The following is a 26,184-nucleotide window of genomic DNA, read 5'->3' on the forward strand; positions in this document are numbered from 1 at the left end:
AAGTATGTAACACTGATTTAAACAAAACTTTTCACTGATAAAAACTGCAAAGTGCTTCACAAAAACACAAGAAAAACACAAGTAGATTCATAACATAAAACATCAAATTAATTACAAGCTTGTAAAAGAGTCTGTGGAGTCTCTACAGCACAAAGACAATTTCTCAGCTTTGACAGTGAAGCCAACGCCGACCTTTGACCTGATGACCTGTAAGCTCAATGAGGTTCCTCACGGTGACAGACATATTGAGGGAGTTTGACCATGTAGGACTGATGGGTTTGTAGCTTAAACCTATTCGCTGGAACGTTGAGGACAATTTAATTACACAGCAAAGCAAGACACGAGTAGGCAAAGTTCTTCATGTTTCTCGTGCACGGGAGAGAACTGGACAAAAGCTTCCTTCACTTGACCCCAGTCGCTCTCATCTGCTCCCCCGTAACACTGCTCTTTTATTGAGGTTACATGAATATGCATAGGTGCATTAACATACGACGTATACATACACACAAAGAGTACCTTGCCTGTGCGTTGTGTAAGTGTGTACGTGTGTGTGTGTGTGTGTGTGTAAACCTGCTGGTCTGGAAGTCCAGCAGTTCATCTAAACAAAAGGCACTTAGACTAAACCAGACATGGCTACGTTTACCATAAAACAATAAGAGCAGGTACGACCTCTCCCACGCTCCCAGGATGTGGCTGTGATTGCCAGAACACTCTGGAATGCACACAAAGCCTTTGCAGACTCCTAGGGATCGCACATCCTATCGATTATACACCTCTAAGCATATTTGGTTAAATATTTCTAAGCACAAATGACAATCAACGATATAAACCTAACAAGGACCCTAAAAGGAAAAACTAAAACTTTAAAGTAAATTCTAAAATGTACAGTCAACCAATGAAGACAACGACCTGATGGATGGATGACATGATGAAGGCCACAGGTCAAAGCCTTGGTCAAATAATAAATCTGTTCTTTATTCTATAAGTGTTGCTGGAGCTTCAGACCCGTGTTCTTCTCTATGCACTTTGGGTGTCAGTGGGATTAGGCTAACTGGTCATTCTAAATTGCTCATAGGTGGGAATGTGAGTGTGAATGGTTGTCTGTCTCTATGTTAGCCCTGCGACAGACTGGCGACCTGTCCAGGGTGTATCCTGCCTCTCCCTGAATTGGATTAGCAGAAGAGAATGGATTTAAGTTATTTAACAAACATAAATGTCATGTAAGGTACGAGTTTTCTGAATAGTCAGACGTTTTGTACATAAAGGTACAATTTAGCAAAATGTATAATTTAGACAGAATATAATGTTACAGTAATGATTTGCTTGTGATTTTATGGTATTTTTGGCATGATTTTCACAATAAAAGCATCCGATTTTTACATATTATGATTGTAAATTTGGGAAATACATTTTCAAGGTATTATAATTACAGTGAACTGAATCAATTAAATATTACTGACCAAAGTAAAATATTGATAACTTTAAAGGAGGTCTGATTATTCCAAGTTCCATCCATTTAAATCCTGTTTTTGTTTTACATGATCATCATGCCCAAAGTGACTCACAATAACAATATTACTGAAAATATAAATAACAATAAAATTGTTATATTGTCAACACTCATGTTTGACTTTGTTCATTGTGTCTTTTTATTGGAAAAAATAAAACTGAAAGTAGAGACAACCAGAGAAGAGAAACAACGAACAAAAAAATGCCATAAGAAGCTTCAATTCAATTCAAAATCTTAACATTTCTGAGCGGTTTCCATGAGAATACCCTGTGAATGTACTTTTGCATCCATGGTGGGAAGGACAACGTCTGTACAGCAGGTGGAGCTAACGTCCCGTGAAGCTCTGCGACTGCCTTCATAATCCCACGCAGAAGAAGAGGGACGTTTGCCGGTGTTTGGAGCTGAGGCATCACCTGACCTGCACACCGGCCGGACTCCAGATCGACCTCCAGCTCCTCTCCTCACCGGCTACCAGCTAATATTCGCCGGCCATGGCGCTCCGCAAGTTCTTCGTGGGTGGAAACTGGAAGATGAACGGGAACAGAGAGAGTCTTGGAGAGCTCATCAGCACCCTGAACACCGCCAGCCTGCACGACGAGACCGGTAACAGCCCCAGATTATTGCCGGGACCGCTGACTGACTGTGTGTGGCGGTTAGAGGGGATCAATAAAAGCGATTGGTGACGTGGGAGGGGCTGACAGAGGAGGGGGGGATGCTGCTGATGCTTCACAGGTGACACAGTGACATTGAAAGTCACGTGATCAGGAGGCGTCACGTGAAGGCCTCTCATTCTCTCGCTTCACTTTGAGGAATTAATTTTCTGCCTCTTCATACTTTTCCCATCAAATGGAACATAAATCATAGTTTTTATTGCTGTGCTCGACAGCTGAGGTTAGTCCACCGAGTCTGTGAACAGTCCCTGTGTCTTCACACACTTCACAGCTCCACCAGTCAGACGTGTTTGAGGCTCATTTGGGTTTTAGAGGCCAAACTGACTTAAAGTAGACAAAGAACCAAATACTGAACACCAAATCTTTGAATCAAGGATTTTTTTTTTGTACTAACGTGCTGCACTCTGACATAAAACTGTGTGATCTAACAGTTTATTTATTTTTACACACTGATGGGGTTTTTTGTTGTTGTTGCAAAAACAACTTTACACACTCATCATGCTCATGTAGGCTCAATCACTGAAGTACAAGCCTGCTGCATCACTGAACAAAAACAATGCTTATGATAAGCTTGTACATAGGAGTTAGCGTTGGGGGAAAAAATGGATACTGTGTAGCATGGTGATATTTTGTTTGCTAATAATGTATGGATACAGGGACAGCAGAAATCGATACTTTGTTACAAAAAAAGTTTTTGTGCTCTGACTTCAGAGCATGTTGATCCTTTTTCTGAGCAAGAATCCTGACATTCCTTCACTGTCCAAATGTGACAGTTTACTTATTTTAATTTAAGACATGTTTTATTTGAATTAAGTTTAAAACATTTTTATTTAATGTAAAATTATATTTTGTTTTAATTTACTTTCAAATTCTTCAGTTGCTGAAGGGGCTGCATAGTTTTCATAAACTGCATAGTTCAGAATAGCTATAATTGTACCAGATGGTTGATTCAGTTAAGTTGGACTAGACTGTAATACAAACCGTTCAGTTTGTCAACAATAAAACTGAAATGAGAGAAAGACTGAGTGTGAGACTTTGATATTAGATAAAATGAATATTGATAAAGTTTACCTTTATGTACAGAATCTGAATATCGCAAAATATTTTTTTTAAAAAATTGCAATAATATCGTATCGTGCGTTAAGTATTGTGATAATATCGTATCGTGGGATGTATGGTGATTCCACCTCTAATAGGAGTGTGCAACTACTCAAATTTTATTCAAGGAGTTTTTAAAACCAGACAATTGAGATAAAGCACTTTTTAAAAATGAATTCTTTGCTTTTGCTTTCACGCAGTCCAGAACAGAACAGATACAAATGCATGAAACGATGATTAAAACACACAGTTTCTCAAAACCTGTGTTAAATAATTATTGACCAAAGTAACTGATTCTCTTTGCTATATTTAAGCAGCTCTGCATTCATGACTGTTTCTTAATGTCTTTAAAATGAGGCAGGCTGCTGGAGGCGGCTGGTGATGAAAGCAACTGTAATCTTCAGTTAGATGAAATCATTTCAGTCTCCAGCCACAATCACAGTTTAGCTCTGTGTCCATTTAACTGCCTCTCAGGGTCTCCGGATTGTTTCAAATCCCGTAGGTGTTTGTAAATGCACAATTCAGGTTTTCCTTTCATTTATCCAGGTATAACAGTTGAAAAAGATCCGAGCAAAGAAGGATTTACATCAACAATAATGCTCTTAGAGCTTTTACACTGTTTTAACTAATGAATAAAAGTAAAACGCGGACAATCATCACAACAAACACCAGTCATTCTGTCTGATTTCAGAGGTGGTTTGTGCCGCTCCCTCCATCTACCTGGACTTTGCCCGATCCAATCTGGATCCCAGGATCTCCGTCGCAGCACAGAACTGCTACAAGGTGGCCAAGGGAGCGTTTACTGGAGAGATCAGGTATCTCTGCTAACTCAGATACTTTATTTATAACGCTGCGCTCACAGGCATACCCACTCTGTGATCGGCCTTGGGGCGGATATTATTTCTGTTATGTCGTACAGGTGCAAACACAGCAGCTCCCATTTGTGTCTCTCTTACACAAACACAAACACACACACACAAAACTTGTGCAAAAATAATATCAATAGAACCATTACAGTTTTTGATCAGCACCACGGACAGCGACCACAGCCAGAGGTTATTATTTAAGCTAATGCTATAATCCTTCCTCCTTTTTGCTTTGCTTGCTGAGCATAATTTAAACTAGTTGCTCTATGAGACACTCACTGGAAAACAAATGAAATTGTTGACGTCAGCAAGTTTGTGCACATTTTGCACATATGAAAGGAAATAAAAATAATTTCTCCGCCACAAAACTTTTCAGAAATGTGTATTTTAATCAGATATTTGAAGCTAAAATGCATCAATAAAGTTGGGCTTTATCTTTGACTGCTAGTGTTAACTCTTTCACTGAACTAACACAGCTAATCCTTCAACATGTCGGTACTCTCTGCTCATATTGCCTTCATATTAAATCATTTTTTGCTCTTTAAGGAACTTTTTTTAACATTGTACTCAACAAAAAACAAACCATCCCTAACAAAAAAAGGAACTGCAAGAGCCAAACTGCATTAAATTTCTTCACGTCAATATACGTAGAGTTGACCTGGGCTGTCCTACATGTGTCCTCTCCCTGCAGCCCAGCCATGATCAGGGACTGCGGGGCAGACTGGGTGATCCTGGGACACTCGGAGCGCCGTCATGTGTTTGGGGAAAGTGACGAGCTGATTGGCCAGAAGGTGAGAATCACAGAACTTTCCAATTATCTGGATTTCAAAGGCACATTTCTTTGTAAGAGTTTGCACAGCAGACACACAGTGATGGCAGCTTGTTCGTGCAGGTAGACTCTGACTTTGTCGGCGTTTCAGGTGGCTCATGCTCTGGAGAACGATCTGGGTGTGATCGCCTGCGTTGGTGAGAAGCTGGAGGAGCGAGAGGCAGGAACCACCGAAGAAGTCGTCTATGCTCAGACGCAGGTCATTGCAGGTAAATACGAGGGAAATATTAACATTTTTTTCAATGTTTCTTTTATTGTAGGCTTTCATGATCTGTTTTATTTTAGCTTTTCTGCTTTATATTATTTTTTGCATCTTTTTTTATGGCTTAATCTAAAAATAAGTCATTCATTTCTCGAGTTTCTTATTCTAATGTTTTATTACTTTATTATTATTATTCATGATTATTGTTGCGCTATTATGTTTGTACTTTTTCGATATGTTAAATTAAAATAATTAGTTATTTACTCAAATATTTCATTTAAACAAAGTTATAATAACTAATAACGAGATTCATTGCATAATATTTTGAAGGAAAACGAGCAGTTTGAACTAAATCGGATGTTTTTACACCTTTTTTGTATTATTATGTTCTTTAGATCAAAAGTTTGGTTATTTAATGGTTCAAATGTTTCTCTGATTATGAATAATGACAAAAAAACTGTTACAGAAACATAAAAGTGAACTGCTGGACTCTACTCTGTTTCTATTCTGTGCATAAAGATAGAAAAACGAGTTTCTTTTGCTTCTGGATTCGTTCTGTCTGCTCTGAGGCTTTACAAAACCTGATTGATGATCTTTTCCCTGGTTCCATCTTGGCCTCCTGTATTCTGCTTCTGTACTGAAAGTAGGCCACGTACTGATTTAAAATGTAAATAGGTCAGTGGTCTCTGCCTTCAACAGACACAGCTGCCTCTGTTAAAGCAGGCTTTGCAGCTTTAAAGCCAACGAAGGTGGAGAACTGATGGCAGCTTGCAGCCGTGGTCTGCTTTTAGGATGTTGCCTGATCAGAAAGGACCTTTTGAGTTTGCTTATTCTTTCTGAAAGGCAGGGAAACCTTTTAAAGAAGAAACACACCAGACAGATTTGTTTTGGAAGAAATGATAACCATGTTAATTATTAAGGTAGATGTCAGGCATAATCCTGTTATATGGCATCGTGATGTGAAATTCGGCCTCTCAGCTGATAAACCATTGACTTATTCCACCATTATCCTTCCATATTCTTTATACAGACTTTGCAGGTCTTTAACATGATATTGCTGCAGCCCAAATGACTGGCTGCAGGTGGCAGCTGATAAAACACCTTGTTTGGTTGCAGAGAATGTAAAAGACTGGGCGAATGTCGTGCTGGCATATGAACCTGTTTGGGCCATCGGCACAGGAAAGACAGCCACACCTGAGCAGGTAATACCGCAGCCACATAACTACAAGTCCCATAAGTGAGCACATAAATAATCATAACTTCTCACATTACATCCAGTCCAGTGGGATGTTTTGCCCTATTTCCAATTTTTATCTTTGTCATGTTTTAATATCTAGTGTTACATAACTGCACACACGGGCAAATCTGCTGCACACGTAACATAATTGTTATATGATTTAAGTATGGGCTCCGTGGAAATGAATCCTGGGAGTTGATTTTGAAGATGTGACGGTTTAATGATTCTGTTCATGAACACAAACTCTTTTTTTCTAGTCTTTTTAGTTTTGCAGTCACATGTGAGAAAGAGAGTTTACACAGTGTATGAAGTATTTTCTGTATGACTTCATCAGTCTCTCGTGTTATTGTGCATCGCTTCAATTCATCGAGGTTTGGAGCATTCATTTATTCATAGGTCTCATTTTAATCAATGCATGCAGGCTCAGGAGGTCCACGAGAAGCTGAGGGCGTGGCTCGGAGCAAACGTCTCCGATGATGTAGCCGACTCTGTACGCATCATCTACGGCGGTCAGTGAGCATAACTAAAGCAAACGTTACAGTAGGATTGTGTTAGGTGCAATGATGGTGCAACAGTTTCATATACGTGAAATAATGGTGTTATTAAAATGCACGACCTCTGCAGACGTCACAGGTCGGGTTAATTTTGCTGCTCTCTCCAGGTTCGGTCACAGGAGCAAACTGCAGAGAGCTGGCGTCTCAGGGCGATGTGGATGGCTTCCTGGTGGGCGGGGCCTCTCTGAAGCCAGAGTTTGTCGACATCATCAACGCACGTGCATAACAAATGCACTTAACTGCTCCATCAGGATCGATGGAAAACACCCCACCCTTTAGATCTGCACCGTGTATCACCTTGTTTCTGCAAACTGGGCTGACTGATCCAGTTAAACCAGAGGTTTGCATTCATAAAACAAACCGCATGTTGAATATTTAAACTACTAAATACCTTTAAGAAAAGATGTTTTTCACTCCGTTCTTTATTTTCCTGACTTGAATAAATAAGGAAACTTTAGATAATTAGGATAGATTCATGTGATCCATGTAAAGTTTCCTTTTAAATTCTTTATTTGCTGCTAAACTGAGGTGAACTTAGAGAATCAGGGATCGGTCGGCCCAGGCTGCTTCATGTGTTTGACTTCATGTGTCTCACCTAACTGCACTAACTGATACTTTAGGTCTTTAACAAATAAAGTTTCAGACAGAATTTACTTGAAATGATAAAACAAAGATGTCTGCAGGTACTGAGCTGTGAGGAGTAGTTGTGGTTTAACACTGACTGAAGAAATCAGGGAAATAAATGATGTAAGAAGTAAAAAAAAACAAAACAAATAAATAAATGTGGAAAAAGTGTATTTTATTTTGTGGTTCACTGCCCATTTGGAATGCATTTAACCCTTTAAGACCTACCATAGAACCAAGTCCGCCAGAGCTTATATTATATTTTTACATGCTGTGGAGCCATTTTTGGGAGCATTTCAAGTTGCTATACATCAATACAACCATTACAGCCCAAATTTTAATAATATGTCTGCATTAAGTGCATAGTAATTACATAAATTGCAAAAAATTGCAATAAACTAAAAAAAAATTGAAAATCGTTTTTTGTTTTTTAACATATATTTCTAGTTAGAGAAATTTAAGAGGCTTATCCCTCAAAACTGTAAATACAAAAAAGTTGCACAAAATAGTTTCCCACCACAGGAAATTTATTTTGAGTGTCTTCATAGTTTTATTTTTGAAATACACCAATTTTTATACACTGCAGGAAAAACGAAAATAAATATTATAGTGCAAATTTGCAAAAAAAGCAGCATATGCATCAAAATAAACTATTTCCAGCAGTGCAATATGAGTCCTAAGCATCCCAGAAACGACACAGAAAGTCATAAAGTCAAACATAACTTTTAAAAACACCAGTATAGGCTCATGAGGCCTTGATGGTAAAGAACTACATTTCCGCGAAATGACGTCACTTCCGGTTTCAGGCAGGTCATGGCGGACATGCGATAGTTCACGGTAACGTCTATTCCAACCTAGGAAGTGTTATGAACAGCTGATCGGATCAGCAAAGTGTGTTTCTGGAATATTATGTTTTTGTTGCTGCAAGTGCTTTTTATGCAGTTTTTGCAAAGCTATATGTGGAAGGAAACTGTGACCGAGGACAAGCTGATGGCATAAGATGTAAGTACAACTCCTCCGGTTTCATATGCAAAAAAAATTATTGCGCTAGCTCACGTGGTTGCAGATCTACCAGGATTTAAAAATAGTTACGCAAAACAGAGCGTGCTGCTCTGACCGGTTTTAAAGGGTTAAAGAAACCTAAATGTGACCTATGAGCAGTTAAAACAAGTTAAAGTATTTTTCCTTTGCATTTAAATTTTTTTAGGATAATATTTGATGTCATGTTGAGTTTTTGTTCTTCTTTTTTAACTCATCATGTCAGACACAAGCGTTTTCACTGTTGGCTCTATCACGAGTTCACAACAGCGCTGGCTCCGTTATCATCACAGGAAGTCGCTCTGCTTTCTGGGTCTGTGCTGACTGATGTCATATCTGATCAAATACATGTGTTGGTTGACAAGTTGATTGAGTCTGTTTAGTCACATGTCCGTTGCTGCCCAGGCTGTTTTTAATAATTTAAAACTGGTTTTCTTCATAAATCCTCTTGATTTTAGAAAATGTAACAAACTGTTTTAATCTGGTAAATAGCTTCAGTTCACTTAAATACATTTTTTTCCCCCGTCTGCTCAGATTGAGCTCAGCAGGTCATCCTGAACATGTCAACATGCAATAAGTTGCTGCTATGTGATTTGCTCATTAGATATTTGTGTTAACAAGCAGCTGAACTGATGTACCTAATGAAATGGCCAGAGATTGTAGCTGTTCCATTAGGTGACATTGTTTCCATCCTCTCAGTGAGCCCTCTGAATGGAGGCACCGCCCTCCAGCAGCTCCCGTCATGACTCCATGATAGCAGTCGTCATCAGAGGATAAAGCTGAGCTCTCAGGAGAAACGTGGACGGACTGGAGCGACAAAATAATGGCTGAACACCGTTGGTCCTTCAGTCACATATTAATGGTACAATTTTAATTTCATGGCAAAAAAGTCTCCTGTATTGTCTAAGGTATATTGGTTATAAGTTCCCCCAAGCTGTTGCTATAGTTTTAAGCCAGTTTGCAGTTTTAAATATTATCACATTAAATAGCAAAATACACAACTTACTAAACTAAACTAAACTGGGACCTAAAAACCAGAAGATCAGTGATGTAGTAGCTCATATTCATCCCCATTCACAGCTTATGCGAGTATACCAACAAATGTGATCTTGATCTTCAGTTTGAGTGATGACCCGTTAGTGATCAACAGTGTTGGTCAAGTTACTTGAAAAAAGTAATCAGTAACTAATTACTGATTACTTCGCCAAAAAAGTAATCCCGTTACTTTACTGATTACTTATTTTCAAAAGTAATTAATTACTTAGTTACTTTTTAAAAACACGATTTACAACCTGAATAGGTGATAAAGCGATAGATCTTTCAGCCCAATTCTACTTTTTCTGCATAATCATCATACAAAATGTAATCAAATGGAAAAGTCTCTTTTTAAAACTTGTTTTATTAGTTTTAATCTTTTAACTTTATGCATCAAGCAAAAATTAAATTATATGCAACATTCTCTGACTGGAAGAAATTTGTTTAATATTTAAACCTATTCTGCACATTCCAGCACATAAAATAATTTTTTTGTGTTTACACTCAGTCTTTCAAATAGATGCAAGTAAAACACAGCAGAAAATAAATAAAATCAAAGACTAGCGGTCCTGTTGCTCTATTTTCACCTGTAAAGCAGGAGTGGGGTAGGCGGAGGGTTACCCTGGTGCAGGTGTGCCGCGGTCAGTGGAAGAATCCGCGAGTTTCTCTGTGAGTTTCCCATTACGTCGTAGCTACTCGGTGCTTGTTTGGAAGTTTAGGGTTTTTTTCGCTGTAAAAAGAAGTTTTCTTCCCACGCACAACGGACACTAATGTTTTTGTCACTTTTTATGGAATCAAACTCAAAGTAAGGTCAGTACTTCCACGCTTTAAACGCTGCATGCTCATACTCTCTCTGCACTCGATATATGATCCATTGTTGATCTGCACACAGCTGTTGTCACGAACGTCGCACTCGCTTACGTCACTGTCACGAGACATTCTCGCAAAAAAATCACGGTTTTAGTAACGCAGTAACTCAGCGTTCCTACAGGAAAGTAACGGTAATCTAATTACCATTTTTGCAATAGTAATCCCTTACTTTACTCGTTACTTGAAAAAAGTAATCAGATTACAGTAACGCGTTACTGCCCATCTCTGGTGATCAATGTGTGCAGGTTTGACTGCATTGCTTACATGCTTACTGTAAAATAAGCGGTGAATTGTGTGAATTGCAGACTGATGGAAAACAGATGCCTCACGCTGGCAGAGCTCGTTGGCTGTTGAGCTGAACAAGTAAAAAAAAATACAAAAACCTCCACATGCTCATATTCTGACATTTCACTGCAAAAAAGATTCAGACACAAAACGACAAAACTCCTTCAGCTGTGTTTGAAATTGTAAATTACCATCTTTTTTATTTCACATATTTTCACATTATTTTCAATGACAAGCGTTCTCTTTAAGTGTTTTCTTCTTTTTTGATCACAGCTATTCTAAAGACATTCAGGAGGAACCGAAGGAACAAAGGGACTCGGGGTTCATATATTCTATCTTCTTTTCCTCTGAGAAAGAGGCAGGATCTCAAGCATGGACGAAGGACAAATAATCAGAATCACGTCTGGGCGAGAAGAAAAGGGAGCAACTGGAACCGAGAGACGGACACGACAAGAAGAACAAGGAGACGAAAATAGAGAGAAAGAAGAGGACAGAAGTGGGAGGAGTGCAGGTGCTCGAGTGTCCAGGTAAGAGTGTGACATGGCAGAGTGTGTAAGTGTTCAGGTGTTTACAGTGTGTAGTTATTAGCCTCACTCCATCCCTGAAACTGCTGCTTTCCTTCCAAATGCATCGTTCTCTTTCAGTGGCGAGCATTAGTCTTCGTGGTTTTCTGATATCTTTTTCGTTATTCTCTCTGTGTTTACAACATTAATCTTTATTTCTGCAGGTCTGTCCTCTGGCTGTACACAAACGATTCCTTTAAAACTACAGTAACAGTGCATGTCTGGCTTATAAATATTCAGATTTTATGTTATTCCCCTGCATGTGCGTTACACGTGTTGCATCTGCTCACTCTGTGTGTGTGTGTGTGTGTGTGTGTGTGTGCATACAGTTTCATCTCCCTACCTTTAAGTTCAGTGCATAATTTATTTATTTAGTTATTTTTAGCTATTTTCTTTTGCTTATCTGTCTGTCTTTATACATGGCTCGTTCCTTGTGTGTGTGTGGGTGTGTGTGTGTGTGTGTGTGTGTGTGTGTGTGTGTGTGTGTGTGTGTGTGTCATTGCAAGTCATTCAGCAGTCAGTTTCACAGAGCGCTGGGGTTCCTGAAGTTATGGCCTGCAAAGCGAGCCTGGTCGCCCAACTCTTCCTCAATCCTGCAGGCAGAAACAAAAACAACATTTTTTAATTGTTTTTGAAGGAAATCATTTCTGTTCTTCTTCATAAGGTCAGCCTGTAACCAGGAAGAGTTTATATTCTTTGCACTGGCGACATGTGATCATATCTATTGAAAATAATATCTGCATGTCCAGCGCAGCCTTCTTACTTATAATCTGCTTTGCATAAAAACTTCAACAAGCTGCCACGTCACTGCACCACAGCTGCAGGCAAAACAATCCATTTATATCCCTATATAAAAGCAAAATAAGCAACATTAGAAGATCATTGGTCATATAAAAAAATAAAACAGGATGTTTTTCCATTGTTAAAAAGCTCATGTGCTGCTTTACAGCATCTACCTGCTGCACAACAGATTCTCACGTGTGTGTGTTCACGCTCGACTGCGCTGGTTAGCACTTATTGCTCGTTAAGTCTCTGCACCCTTAACAGGTCCTCAGCAGTCCAATGGGATTACACCGCTGAGCCGATCCAATCTCCCTCCCTCCTGTCTCCTCCTCCCACCTCCCCCTGCCACTGACTGGCTTGGACACATGGGGTGACACCAGCGCTCCTGTCGCCTGTCATGTCAATTAGCTCTCTGATGGTAAGCACTAGGACAGAGCAGGCACCTGAGGAGCTGCGCAGTAATGCTGCCGCCTGATCTGGAGCTAAAAAAAGGGGCTAATAAACATTCAACAGGCCAGAGGACCAATTAGGAATTTATGAGTAAATACTGAAGAAAATGACTCTTTATTTTACCTTAATTCTAGATTCAGAAAGTTTTCACATTAAATACATACATATATATATATATATATATATATATATATATATATATATATCTTAAAATAAATAGGTTCATGTGAGAGAGACCTCTCTGTCTGCAGCACACTGACCTCATGAGCTGGTTGTACTTGGCCAGCCGCTCAGATCTGCAGGGAGCGCCCGTCTTAATCTGCAACAGTAAGATAAACATTATCCTGCAGGTGACCAACAGAATATTAAAACATAACACCAAGAACTCTCTGGACGTCTGGCTTCACGGGGAAACACGTGAATGATAGTTCAGAATGAAGCTGGACAGTTGTGGAGCTGTAGCCCAAAAATGTAAATGTAGTGAGGTGAACGAGAAGTTTAGCTGGAGGATAGCATCATTCAGCCACCCTAACCAGCTTCTTCTTACAAATATGGAAGTTTGTATTGTGGTGTACCTGCACTTCAGCTGTGTAATTATCAGCATGCATTAGCACAATGCTAATATGTTATGGGCTAAAGGTCATACTAAAGAATTAAGGTCATAAGAGAAAATTATTTAAATTGGTTATTGTTACTGTATTTGCTGTTTCTGTGTATAGAAGCCGAGAATTGATAATTATTTTAGGCATTTAGTTCAATTCACTTATAGTCAGTTAGTCTAAACAATGATACAAAACAATATAAGGCTGAAGTTAAATTTCTCATGAAGAAATGCACTAATATCTTTATTTTATCTTCTTCAGTTTACTTCACAATTTATTTTATATATTTATAACAAACTTACAAAACTTAATATTCACTGTAAGTTTAGTTTACTGACATTTTAAAGGCAACAAGAAAAAAATAACTAAACTAACTTCTTACATCCTTACAAGGACAAAAACCTGAAACCTACATCAGCCATAACATTGACTTTGGTTTGGAGGAGAGACTTAAACGTTGGTGTCAGCTTCTAAACTTACCTGTCCAGTGCAGAGTCCCACCACCAGGTCAGCAATGAAGGTATCCTCTGTTTCTCCTGAGCGATGGCTGACCATCACACCCCAACCATTAGCCTGGGCCAGCTTACACCTGAAGGACAAAGTTTATTTCCAAGCACTCTGTTAGTCATTTTAATAAGGATAATAATTGATAATAAAACTGTTCCCACAGACAAACTTCCCTTTGCTAAGATAGATCTCTACCTGATAGCAAAGTTACATCTCCAAAGCCGTCATTACTTAAATTTTCTCTAACTCTTTCAACCAAAACTAGACAGCTACAAAAGACAGTCAGACAGCGGTTTCCCGGTGTTGAAATGTTCACTGGGTAACGTTTGACACCCTGGGACAAGAACATACAAAGCCGAGAGACAACATAATTTTAGCTATGCCTACAAGAAAGGCTAAACTCTGCTTTCTTTCAACCCTAAAATCCAACAATGAGATAAATCCCTAAAAGCGACCACTAAGAGTCACTTTTTATTTAGGTGGACTACTGAAGAGGGTTGGATGCTAACCACGAGGGGTGGGGGGAAAATGGATACTGTGTAGTATGGTGATATTTTGTTTGCTAATAATGTATGGATACAGGGACAGCAGAAATCGATATTTTGTTACAAAAAGGTTTTTGTGCTCTGACTTCAGAGCATGTTGATCCTTTTTCTGAGCAAGAATCCTGACATTCCTTCACTGTCCAAATGTGTTTAACTTGTTTTTTGGCAGCAATAAACATGACAGTTTACTTATTTTAATTTAAGACATGTTTTATTTTAATTAAGTTGAAAACTTTTAAAACCGTTTTCATAAACTGCATAGTTCAGAATAGCTATAATTGTACCAGATGGTTGATTCAGTTAAGTTGGACTAGACTGTAATACAAACTGTTCAGTTTGTCAACAATAAAACTGAAATGAGAGAAAGACTGAGTGTGAGACTTTGATATTAGAGAAAATGAATATTGATAAAGTTTACCTTTATGTACAGAATCTGAATATCGCAAAATATTTTTAAAAATTGCAATAATATCGTATCATGCGTTAAGTATTGTGATAATATCGTATCGTGGGATGTATGGTGATTCCCACCTCTACTAACCACTGTAGCACAGTACGAGGCAGCACTGAAGGTCATGAGCACATAGTTCACCTTCCCTCTGCACACTGATGCCACGCTGTGCTGCATATATTAACTGCGCCGTGCTAATTGGACAAGTTAATTAATCTGATATAATTCATTTGTGTCTGCGGCTCATCTCGCATGCTAACCTGCTAACAACATGAAGATTAAGACATAAAGTGTATTACCCCCTCGGGGTTCGCGTGAGCTATTAAAAAAGTAGCTAATGTATCAGATTAACGATGCAGGAAGCTTTTCATGTGATAGATGTACTACATCACCTTTACTGTCATCAGCTCCATGTCTATCATTTAATCTCCCTCCTCCCCTCCTGCTCTAATCCAGCTACACTGTTGTGACTGATGGCTTCATAACCCTGAGTGACAGTTTGGTCTGTTATTGATGATGCACACATCCAAGACTGGAGCAAACACACTCTTCACAAATTTATCATCAAGTGTACAGAAACATATACACAGCAGTGCCAACCCACGTCAGCAGTATGTCTGACCGATAGCTGAACCTTATCCTAAACATCTTCTGTCACTTCCTGTCCTTCATTTATCCGCCATAAATGGAACAAGGCCAACATGGCTGGCAGGTAATGACCGATGTGACTGACACTATAGCGACATCCACTGGATATGTGTGTGTCTATATTTCCACATCTTTGACAGCTGGACAGCTGTGCCTCTCTCTGTCACCTCAGCAAAGATTGAAAGCTCTGTTCGGCCAATCTGAGGCTTCGAGGTCACGGACCTGCCTGAGGGGGTGGAGGGTTACTCTGTAGCTTCAGGACAACACTGTCAGTGACAAATTGAATTTATGGATCTTTAAATACCCAATATGTATTTGAGATTTCTCATTGAACTGTGGACAAAGCAGACGTACGCCTGTATGGCCTCGGTGACAGAGCCGATCTGGTTCACTTTGAGCAGCAGGCAGTTGCAGGCTCGCTCCTCGGCAGCTTTCTCTATTCTCTTGGGGTTGGTCACCGTCAGGTCATCCCCAACAACCTGGATCCCCACCTGGGCCGTCAGGCGGGACCAGGCCTCCCAGTCATCCTGGTCAAACGGGTCCTCGATGGACACCACTGGAAGTGAAAAAAGATAGGTCTGTTACTCATCACCAGGGGGAGTGCTAGTGCTAACTAGTGATTTAATAATAATAACCAATAATGTAATTTTTCAAGGTCAAGTTTATTTATATAGCACATTTCAAACAGCCGATGCTGCACAAAGTGCTTAACAATATAAAATGGTAACAATGTAATACAATAATAACAATAAAAACAATAATAGGACAGTAAAAGAATTAAAACAATAACTAAACTAATTCAAATAGACCAAAACGCTTGGGTCATAGTGTGTTAAAAGCCAGGGCATAGAAATGTGTCTTTAGTAATGATTTAAATTGCTCAAGTGTTTGTGCAGATCTACTATTTAAGGGGAGACTATTCCAAAGTCTGGGACCTGCCACAGAGAAGGATCTATCACCACGAGATTTGAGGTTAGTCCGTGGGATGGACAGCATTAGTTTTGAGCTAGACCTCGTGTTTTTTCCTGGAGCATAGGCAGAGAGGAGCTCAGACAGGTAAGGACAGGTAAGGAGGGGCTCGGGCATTAAGTGACTTAAAAACAAAAAGTAGAAGTTTAAATTGGATCCTGTAGGAGACAGGAAGCCAGTGTAAAGAAGCTAAAACTGGGGTTATATGCTCTCTCCGTCTGGTACCAGTTAGCAGGCGAGCGGCTGCATTTTGAACCATCTGAAGACGATGGATGGAGGCCTGATCTAGACCATAATGAGCCCGTTCTCACTCCCGAGGCGTAACATGCCGACGTTTTGTCACGTCCCGCGGCGTTCCTGAGGAACGCAAAAGGAGGCCTTCGGCGTTCTTATGGTACGTGGCGGGTTATGGCCGAAATCCAGTGCAATGACGCTCCCGCGGTAATAGACGTTCCAGCCCTGTATTCCAGCCCTAAACCTAACCTTTTCCCTAGCCCTAACCATAACCTTTTTCCTGATCTTAACCAGGACTTTAATGATGTTAAATAGCGTGTTTCTAAGCGATTTGAAGAAAAAGAGCGAACATGTGTAGATTGAGTCCATACGGTTCTCATATTTCCTCATTTTTCCAAGGTCGTCATTTAGGAACGTGGTGGGTAGCCGAAAACGTAATATGTTGACGATTTGTCACCTAGCCTAAAATGTGACGCTTTGGGAGTGAGAACGTGTTGACCATAATACAATGAATTGCAGTAGTCTAATCTGCAAGTAAGAAAAAGGTGAATAACATGTTGTGTTATCTGAAATAACAATTTCAGATAACACAACACAAGTCCTTGAAATTACTGGACAATTTCAAGATATCATCATTTAAGTGGTATAAAGGGAACTCTTTCAGCTGCCCTGAACTCCGTTTTTACACTTTTCAAAGGATATCACATCGCAGACAACTCACAGGTCCTTTCAGGCCAGATCAGATGAGTGTTACAGAGTAAAAAGATCCCTACAGGAAGTGAGACACATGGCACAAGTGGTTACACAGAGCTATTCTTGGAATCCAAACAACCCTTATTTATCTCTCTTCTCGCCCCATGAGAGTTCGGATTTGTAGAAGAAGATGGATGAATGGATGGAGGGATCTGATTACATGTCCTCTCTCAATGACATCATACAGAGCTCGGCTCGCAGGGATTACGTCTACACTCACTGATTTTATCATTTAAAAGTCTTACAGTGTTTCATTTGATCTTCTACCACTGAAGCTGTTTATATATGATAGATTTTTTTTTTTGACATTTGTATTTACATTTAACCTTTTATATTGTGTATATTGTCTACTTTGTTACTTTGTGCACAGCGCTTTGTGACTGCCTGTCTATGAAAAGCGCTTAATAAATAAACTTTACTTACATACTTAAATGGGGAAAAATATAATGGGTCATAGAGTGGACATTAAACGTTATTGCAGAGAACAGCGGCAGAAAAAAGTCATCTGGAGAAGGACTAATGCAACAGAGTTTAATCCAGTACGACATTGATACTAGTCACCCCTCAAAGTGACTTCTCTACAAAACTCATATCACCTGTAATACTTGTAAATCCTCTAAATCCAGTTGGCCTTATTATTGTCTTTATTATTGGTGAAGGGTTTTATAAATATAAATATTAGAAATAGTCTCTTTTAGGGAAAATAATAAAGCAGAAATATCCACCTAAAAGTACCTGAAAAAACCCCAGAAATCTTACTGAGCCTGAGAGTAATCCACTAATGGAGAAAATGCTGAATTTTCACCGTCCCAATGAGTAAACAAGGGTGGAGATAAAAGCCTTTGGCCCTGAAGTCCTGTGTTCAAATCATTAAGTCAGCTGAAAATGTCAGCTAGCTAAAAGGCCAAGCCGTTTTTCTTTGGGTTTCATAGAGTCAGCAACCTTGGATTTTAAAGCATGTCGTGTTTCTGCAGTCCAGCAACACTACTGAAGAAATAAGCATTTCACCTTTATGTCACATTAACTTATTTCATCACTAGATAAAGAACTCCTTCTTTAACCATTTGACATTGACTGAACTGCACTGAACCAAACACTGGTTGAGTTTTGTACAAATGTAAATAAGCAAACCTGGGTAGCTGTTGACGAAGCCCTGGTAGATGTCAGCCAGTTCCTCGGCAGTAATGTGTCGCTCTGGATCTGGCGGGGATTTGAAGTCCAGGTCGTACTTCCCCTCACGGTAAAACTCCGAGGCGGCAACGTCCATCCCGACTACTACCTTTTCTGTGAAGCCGGCCTTCTCTATGGCTGTCTGCAGCAGATCCAGAGCTGAAGAACAGAGAAAGAGACAAGGGGGGATATAAAATAAGAAATGGATTGAAGCTTTTGCCCCCAGGCTTCTTGGGGAGGCAGGCATGTTTACCCCAAATGTGGTCCACGTGGAAGGGCCACATTTAGCTTTGACAGCGTTGACTGAGGATGAATCGGCTGAGTCACAGGTCCAATTTATATATGGGCCACATCTCAGGTATGTTTGGTCCATATTTGGCCACAACCGTGTGAGTGCTATAACTGAGCTGTAAGTGCTGAAAGTCGGCCAGATTAGGCTCAAACGTGTCTTCTGTATGAGTTCTCAGGCTGCAGACAGGCAGTACTGAGAGGTGGAAAACATCTAAAGCACTCATGATGACTCTGTTAAGTAATATTAAACTTATATGTCAGTAAATATTCCATTTTAGATTTTATATGGATGACCACCGCACTGCCTTTATTCAATTCAATTCAATTTAATTCAATTTTATTTATATAGCGCCAAATCACAACAAAAGTCGCCTCAAGGCGCTTCATAGATACAGAGAAAAGCCCAACAATCATATGACCCCCTATGAGCAAGCACTTTGGCGACAGTGGGAAGGAAAAACTCCCTTTTAACAGGAAGAAACCTCTGGCAGAACCAGGCTCAGGGAGGGGCGGGGCCATCTGCTGTGATTGGTTGGGGTGAGAGAAGGAAGACAGGATAAAAGACATGCTGTGGAAGAGAGACAGAGATTAATAACAGATATGATTCAACACAGAGAGATCTATCAACACATAGTGAGTGAGAAAGGTGACTGGAAAGGAAAAACTCAATGCATCATGGGAATCCCCCGGCAGCCTACATCTATTGCAGCATAACTAAGGGAGGATTCAGGGTCACCTGGTCCAGCCCTAACTATATGCTTTAGCAAAAAGGAAAGTTTGAAGCCTAATCTTAAAAGTAGAGATAGTGTCTGTCTCCCGAATCCAAACTGGAAGCTGGTTCCACAGAAGAGGGGCCTGAAAACTGAAGGCTCTCCCTCCCATTCTACTTTTAAATACTCTAGGAACAACAAGTAGGCCTGCAGAGCGAGAGCGAAGTGCTCTAATAGGGTAATATGGTACTACAAGGTCATTAAGATAAGATGGGGCCTGATTATTTAAGACCTTGTATGTGAGGAGCAGGATTTTGAATTCAATTCTGGATTTAACAGGAAGCCAATGAAGGGAAGCCAAAACAGGAGAAATCTGCTCTCTCTTTCTAGTCCCTGTCAGGACTCTTGCTGCAGCATTTTGGATTAACTGAAGGCTTTTCAGTGAGTTTTTTGGACATCCTGATAATAATGAATTGCAGTAGTCCAGCCTGGAAGTAATAAATGCATGAACTAGTTTTTCAGCGTCACTCTGAGACAGGATATTTCTAATTTTAGAGATGTTGCGCAAATGGAAGAACGCAGTCTTACATATTTGTTTAATATGTGCGTTGAAGGACATATCCTGGTCAAAAATGACTCCAAGGTTCCTCACAGTGTTACTGGAGGCCAAGGTAATGCCATCCAGAGTAAGAATCTGGTTAGATACCATATTTCTAAGCTTTTCAGCGCCGAGTACAATAACCTCAGTTTTATCTGAGTTAAGAAGCAGAAAGTTAGTGGCCATCCAAGTCTTTATGTCTTTAAGACATTCCTGCAGTTTAACTAATTGGTGTGTGTTATCTGGCTTCATGGACAGATAGAGCTGGGTGTCATCTGCATAGCAGTGAAAATGTATGCTATGATCTTTATCAATCAAGTTGCGGCTCCTGAAGACCATCGTTATACCGACGGCACTGTATGCAGCGGAGACTTGGAAATCAACTGCAAAGATCAACCGCCATCTTGACGTTTTCCAACAACGTTGTCTTCGACGGCTGCTCAAGATCACATATCGGGATCGCGTTACCAGTGAAGAAGTATATCGCCGTGCGGGAGTAGAGCCGCTCCATGTCCAAGTCACCAAGCGTCGGTTCAGATTTGCCGGTCACATCCTTCGGCTACCGGACCCGAGACCTGCCCGAGTCGCGGTTCTGTGGAACCCGAAGAATGGAAAGAGACGGCGAGGAAGACCTAAAATAACATGGAGGAGGACTTTCCTTGAAGATTTACATTCAGTCGAACTGTCATGGGATGAAGCAACAACTGCTGAGTTCGATGGCGTTCTCTTGTCCCCCGATGCGTCGATCGGCGCGGGAGGATCTAAGTCTAAGTAAGTAAGTTACCAATGGACGTCAAGTAAAGATCATGTTTACAGAAATTTTCCATAATCAAAGCTTTCCCAGATCTATCTAGTGATTCCCACTCCAGTTAAAGAAGGTGGCTTAAAAGCTGCTGCAAACAGACCCAGGGCCGCGGGGGGAGCTGGAGCCTATCCCAGCTGTCATAGGGCGAGAGGCGGGGTACACCCTGGACAGGTCGCCAGTCTGTCACAGGGCCAACACACAGGGACAGACAACCATTCGCACTCACATTCACTCGCGCATTCACACTAGTGGCAACTTGGATTATCCAACTAACCTATCCCCACAAGCTGCATGTCTTTGGACGGTGGGAGGAAGCCGGAACCCGGAGGGAACCCACGCAAACACGGGGAGAACATGCAAACTCCACACAGAAACACATTGTTAATTATTCAAATATCTGTTCCTCACCCTCACTGTTCTCCAGGATGTTGGGAGCAAATCCTCCCTCGTCTCCAACGTTGGTGGCGTCTTGGCCGTATTTCTCCTGAATGACTCCTTTCAGTGTGTGGTAGAGCTCTGAGCCTATCCTTAGCGCCTCCCTGAGAGACAGAAGAGATACCCGTTAAGGACTGTGACTGGATGCAAGAACAGGGAGGCAAGGAGAAACACCAGCTGTGGTTTCAAAAACAACAAAGCAGGATGATTTAACGAGAAATGCATTAAATCAAATAAATCTAGCAGCTGAGAAATCAGAGTTTTCAATGGTTTTAAAGGTGAAATCCTACTTGAAAGATTCAGCCCCAACTGGCAGCACCATGAACTCCTGCATGGCCAGTTTGTTTCCTGCATGAGATCCTCCGTTTATCACATTAAAGGCCTGAAGAGAAGAGAAAAGAAGAGGAAAGGAAGGCTTTTAAAATGATTAAAGGTCCTCGAATCCATCACTTTCTGTGTTTCTATAGCAACTAATCAAAAAGACTTTTAGTAGTGTGCTTGCCAGTGTGCAGAAGTAGTTAAATGTGGTGTAAACAGAAGCATTAAATATATGAAATTTTGTTATTTTAATAATCCTTCAGTGACATACTGAACAACAAGGTGCCGTGTGAATGTTTCACAGCACTGTGGGTGTTCTGCAGTGATTTAAATGCTTACAGGAACCGGCAGCACCAGCTCTGTGTTTCCAGCCAGGTCGGCTATGTGGCGGTACAGGGGGACTTCTTTCTCTGCTGCGCCAGCCTTACAGATGGCTAGAGACACTCCCAGGATGGCGTTGGCCCCAAACTTGGCTGTTTGAAAGGTCATAAGAGAGAAAGTGATGGGTGTTAGCATCCACAGTGTCTAGTGTCTGAGTTTTACTGGCAAAAATTACCCTGAAAAACTATTTGAAGGAGTCAGTTCCTGCTGACTTCTATGTTAAAGGTTTATAGCAGAAAAAACATGTTTACAACCTGGCTACATTATAAGAGCGTGGCCTCTTTGACAGGCAGGTAGATGTGGGGTTTTATGATGATTAATGCTGTTTTCTTCGGTAAACATTAACTTGGCATAACCAAGTTTGGCAGGTAGGATTCCATTTACAGCCATTTCCCTGGATTTTTCCTGGACTAAGCCTACATCCAGAAGTATCTGTCACCTTTAGTACGACTGTAGCTGCAACATTTTGTAGTGAGTCTTGGATCCATTCAAATTTACATGATTTTTAAAGAGCTCAAAGTAAAACCTTTAAACTCAAACTTTAGCATTTCTGATATAGATTCAAATCAGATTCTATTTAGTGACTTTTTTTTCATGCCACCTTACATTTTGTTATTCTTTTGAAAAACACAATTTATTCCTCGATATGTCGTTGTTTAAATTGTTTTATCTTTTGCTTTAATTTAAAAAGATTATCTCATTATTTTTTAACCATAGATTTAAAAAATGAGTTTAAATTTGTGTAACTGTAAAAACTAAAGCAAAGTGAAATGCCACGGCTCTTTGGATAAAACCATGTTTGTCGTTGCAGGGACAGAAAGCCGATACATTCAGCTGCAGTTCAGTCTGACAGGTCCGTGCTGGCGGAGATTAATTTCTCCCAAACGACATTACTTTGAGGGCTGATCACGCTGCTGCCCGAACATGATTTTAAATTATACTAAATGAGCACTGCATTTATTTATTAAAGACGTGAGTTTGCATTGATCGTGCCAAAGCTTGTTTGCAACACAAATCTCTTTGCTCAATCTGTATTTATGCCCCTCGTCGCTCTGCGAAGCGCTCTGTGACAAACCTTCGGCACAAAGCGTTTTTTTAAAATGTGTGTGACTTCACACGAATGGATGCTGAGCTGCAGGAACGGGGAGATTTCCAGCTGGCTGCTAGACTCTGATGATGTGCTGTTAGTCATCTCGATTTGCTCCTGTCGGGTTTCAACTCACATTTGTTTTCTGTGCCGTCCATCTCGATCATCGTGTTGTCCAGCTGCTCCTGCTCCACCACGCTGATGCCCTGCAGACAAAAGCAGAACAATAAGTGGTGATATTCACATATAGTCTACAGTCATACGTGTTACATGCATTTAGTTTCAATAAATGTAAAAGACATGAGATCGTTTTTCCATGAAGCCCGTCTTTTCAGATTTTTGTAATGTCATTGCTAAACCTTGAGTAAAATCATTCATTCTAGCAGACTAACTAACATAAAGCAAATGTATTCCAGTGATGTCACACAGGTTTGTGTTGTTAGTAGTAGCATGTGTGTGCATGTGTAATACACTAAAGCTTCAGCCTTCACCTTTTCTCTGAATTACCTCCAATTCTTTTCATTTAAATTCATTATTTGCCAACATTTATAATTTTACATGTTTTTTGTTACATTGACAACATTATAAATAATGACTAAAATAAAAATCTTTTTTTTTCTATAATAATATTCAAAGGATTCAGATTTCTGTTATTAACGTCCACTTCAGAGTTTTACTACAGAAATAAACCACAGGACTTTATTGTGCCGCTAACTGATGAAAATCCCACTTTTGCTCCAATGTGTGTGCAGAAATATTAAGATCAGGGTTTGATGCACAGTAAAAGCTTCATTCTTAAATCTTTATTACACATTAGACTGAACAAATAAGACAAACACTCATTACGTAGGCTCGTTGGGGGAACACAGGAGTTAAACTACCATGCTTTGTTATTTAAAAAGTGTAACATCCCACCAGTATGACATATTGGGAACATTTACCCAGAGGTGGGACCAAGTCATTGTTTTGCAAGTCACTCAAGTCTCAAGTAATGTCAGGCAAGTCAGAGTCGAGTTTCAAGTCACTGGTGTAAAAGTCCGAGTAAAGTCACAAGTCTGAAACTTTGAATTTCAAGTCCTTCGAGTCTTTAAAAAAAAAAAAAAAACGGAAAAAGAATGTTGCAGTTATGCTAAATGTAAATATTAGACCATGTGATTTTTAAATCTCTGTTTTTCTCAACACATGATGAAATAGTGAACTTAGAAAATATACACAAATTGTGAAATTGCACCTCTATAAAATGCAGCTCAATTAAACTTAGCTCCAGGAATAATTCTTGAAGTCAGCTATCTCTGAGAAGGACCACCTACTGTTCTCTGTCTGTGATTCTCTTCTTGCATGTTTTGCATATTGCATTTCGGTTTTTTGTTGACTACTTGCAGCATTTTTGAGCGTTTTTTTTTTTCTTTTTTTAAAAAATCTGGTTAATTTGATTGGCTGTGCTACAGCTCATGCACACATACGTACGGAGTGTGGTTTGAATAAATGAATGAATTGAATTAATGGTGCACACTTTCTATATAATATGCGTGTTAAATTTTATATTTGGGGTGAAATATATCAAGTCTTTTCAAGTAAACCGGTTCAAGTCCAATTCAAGTCCCAGGTCATTGGTGTAAAAGTCCAAGTCAAGTCACAGTCTTAGAACATTTTTTCAAGTCAAGTCTAAAGTCATAAAACTAATGACTCGAGTCCAAGTCATGTGACTCGAGTCCACACCTCTGCATTTACCACATATAAAATCCACTTCTGGAGTTACTAAATAGTCAGTATGATAATCCATCGGCTGTCGTCTGATGATAATTGTTTGTTCCAAGACAATTATTCACATTTTAAGTCTTAACATTTTCAGCCTCAATAACTCAAGCAGCTAATTATTTAAGGCTATAAAATAAGGAGACACACAAACACACGTGTGCAGTTTTTAATGCATGGCTCCCAACACAATGATTAATTAGAAGACATTCATAATGGTAATTAAATTTCCCTTTAAAGGGAACCTATTATATTTATTTCCAACTAAAGCAGCTTAGTGTGATCAAAAGCTCACAATAATCATGATAATCAGGCTGTTTTGGATGTTTTGGCTATTTTCTTCCTTCTTTTAAGCCAACTTTTGTCTGATTGGCTGCTGCTCAGAACAGGATGTGGGCGGGGCATCTGTGTGTGAGATGAGCATATGAAAGATATCCACTTTCACTCCCATCATAATGGGGAAAAAAGCAGAAACCCGTGCTTTAATGCAGATGTTTGCAGCTGTTGTTGCTCACAGGAATCACAGAGTGCTTGTAGCTGAAAATTATTTTGAGCAGTCAGTTCGATTAAGAAAGTACTATATTAAACTGAGTACATAACAGAAAATAGGTTTAAGATTAACGTTAATCCTCTATAGTATCATAAGTGATTTGAGGACTTACAGAGGCTAAAAGAGCTGGAGCCAGAGTATCGTTGATGTGCCCAACTGCCTTCAAAACACCTAAAGTGACAAAGAAGGAAATCAGACGCACAGCATCACAAAAACGTGAGGTGAACACGTGAATTATCGATAATAAATCATGTTGAATTGTAGTGAAAACAGAGCACAGTTTTATCTAGTAGTGTTCTTCCAAATTACTTGGAAATATTTTCATATCAGCACTGATTGCTTTTGCAGCAACTCTAGGGTGAAATACTGTGGATTCATTTGTTTGAGGGTTAGGTGAGTACTGTAGCCTTAATGGCCGTTTTATAGTCACTGAAAAGTGTCTTTCAGTGTTCGCCAGCAGTAAAAATGATTTGTTAGACAAATTTAAAATGCTGGACTTGGCATTTTAGCGTCATATAAGATGGCCAAAACATCTACACTGCAAAACTATTTGTGAGAGGAAAACGTCGACAGGCCAAAGGTTTTATCAGCGTCACAAACACTGAATTAAAGAAACTTTCTAGAAAACTGTAATTTATACTTTAAAGGTCTCTGAATGTTCTATATTGTTGTCATTGTCAACACATCTGGCTTATTTCTTCTTACGTGCTTTTACTTTTGTTGGATATATAAAGCTTTTATAAAAATCTCTATTATGTTT

At 39.7% G+C, this 26,184-nt stretch overlaps 2 protein-coding genes across 2 annotated transcripts in view; one reads left to right on the top strand and one right to left on the bottom strand.

The window, feature by feature from the left end:
* Positions 1-1,889: 1,889 nt before the first annotated feature.
* Positions 1,890-7,764, top strand: tpi1a (triosephosphate isomerase 1a). Its single transcript, XM_087834538.1, has 7 exons — positions 1,890-2,113; positions 3,971-4,094; positions 4,837-4,936; positions 5,066-5,183; positions 6,293-6,378; positions 6,835-6,922; positions 7,075-7,764. The coding sequence occupies exons 1-7, from the start codon at positions 2,002-2,004 to the stop codon at positions 7,191-7,193; spliced, it is 747 nt and encodes a 248-aa protein (XP_087690664.1). The 5' UTR covers positions 1,890-2,001; the 3' UTR covers positions 7,194-7,764.
* A 3,224-nt stretch (positions 7,765-10,988) lies between these two features.
* Positions 10,989-26,184, bottom strand: part of LOC102783545 (gamma-enolase) — a 29,814-nt gene continuing 14,618 nt past the window's right edge. The window contains exons 4-13 of the mRNA XM_087834537.1: positions 25,537-25,595; positions 23,256-23,325; positions 21,991-22,124; positions 21,624-21,715; positions 21,307-21,437; positions 18,456-18,653; positions 15,723-15,924; positions 13,698-13,806; positions 12,876-12,934; positions 10,989-11,975 (exon numbers count right to left, since the gene is read on the bottom strand). Of these exons, the coding sequence (XP_087690663.1) occupies positions 11,906-11,975; positions 12,876-12,934; positions 13,698-13,806; positions 15,723-15,924; positions 18,456-18,653; positions 21,307-21,437; positions 21,624-21,715; positions 21,991-22,124; positions 23,256-23,325; positions 25,537-25,595 (1,124 nt within the window). The 3' untranslated portion in view covers positions 10,989-11,905. The remainder of the gene's footprint in view (positions 11,976-12,875; positions 12,935-13,697; positions 13,807-15,722; positions 15,925-18,455; positions 18,654-21,306; positions 21,438-21,623; positions 21,716-21,990; positions 22,125-23,255; positions 23,326-25,536; positions 25,596-26,184) is intronic.

This window comes from Neolamprologus brichardi, chromosome 22 (genome assembly GCF_056152115.1).
Source record: "Neolamprologus brichardi isolate AB-2024 chromosome 22, ASM5615211v1, whole genome shotgun sequence".
NCBI classification, from domain to species: domain Eukaryota; kingdom Metazoa; phylum Chordata; class Actinopteri; order Cichliformes; family Cichlidae; genus Neolamprologus; species Neolamprologus brichardi.

Excerpts from the sequence above, each read along its gene's own strand:
- tpi1a (XM_087834538.1), top strand. The coding sequence starts at position 2,002 with ATGGCGCTCCGCAAGTTCTTCGTGGGTGGAAACTGGAAGATGAACGGG. Across the intron at positions 6,379-6,834 it reads AGACAGCCACACCTGAGCAG|GCTCAGGAGGTCCACGAGAA; the intron begins GTAATACCGCAG and ends CAATGCATGCAG. Across the intron at positions 6,923-7,074 it reads TGTACGCATCATCTACGGCG|GTTCGGTCACAGGAGCAAAC; the intron begins GTCAGTGAGCAT and ends TGCTCTCTCCAG.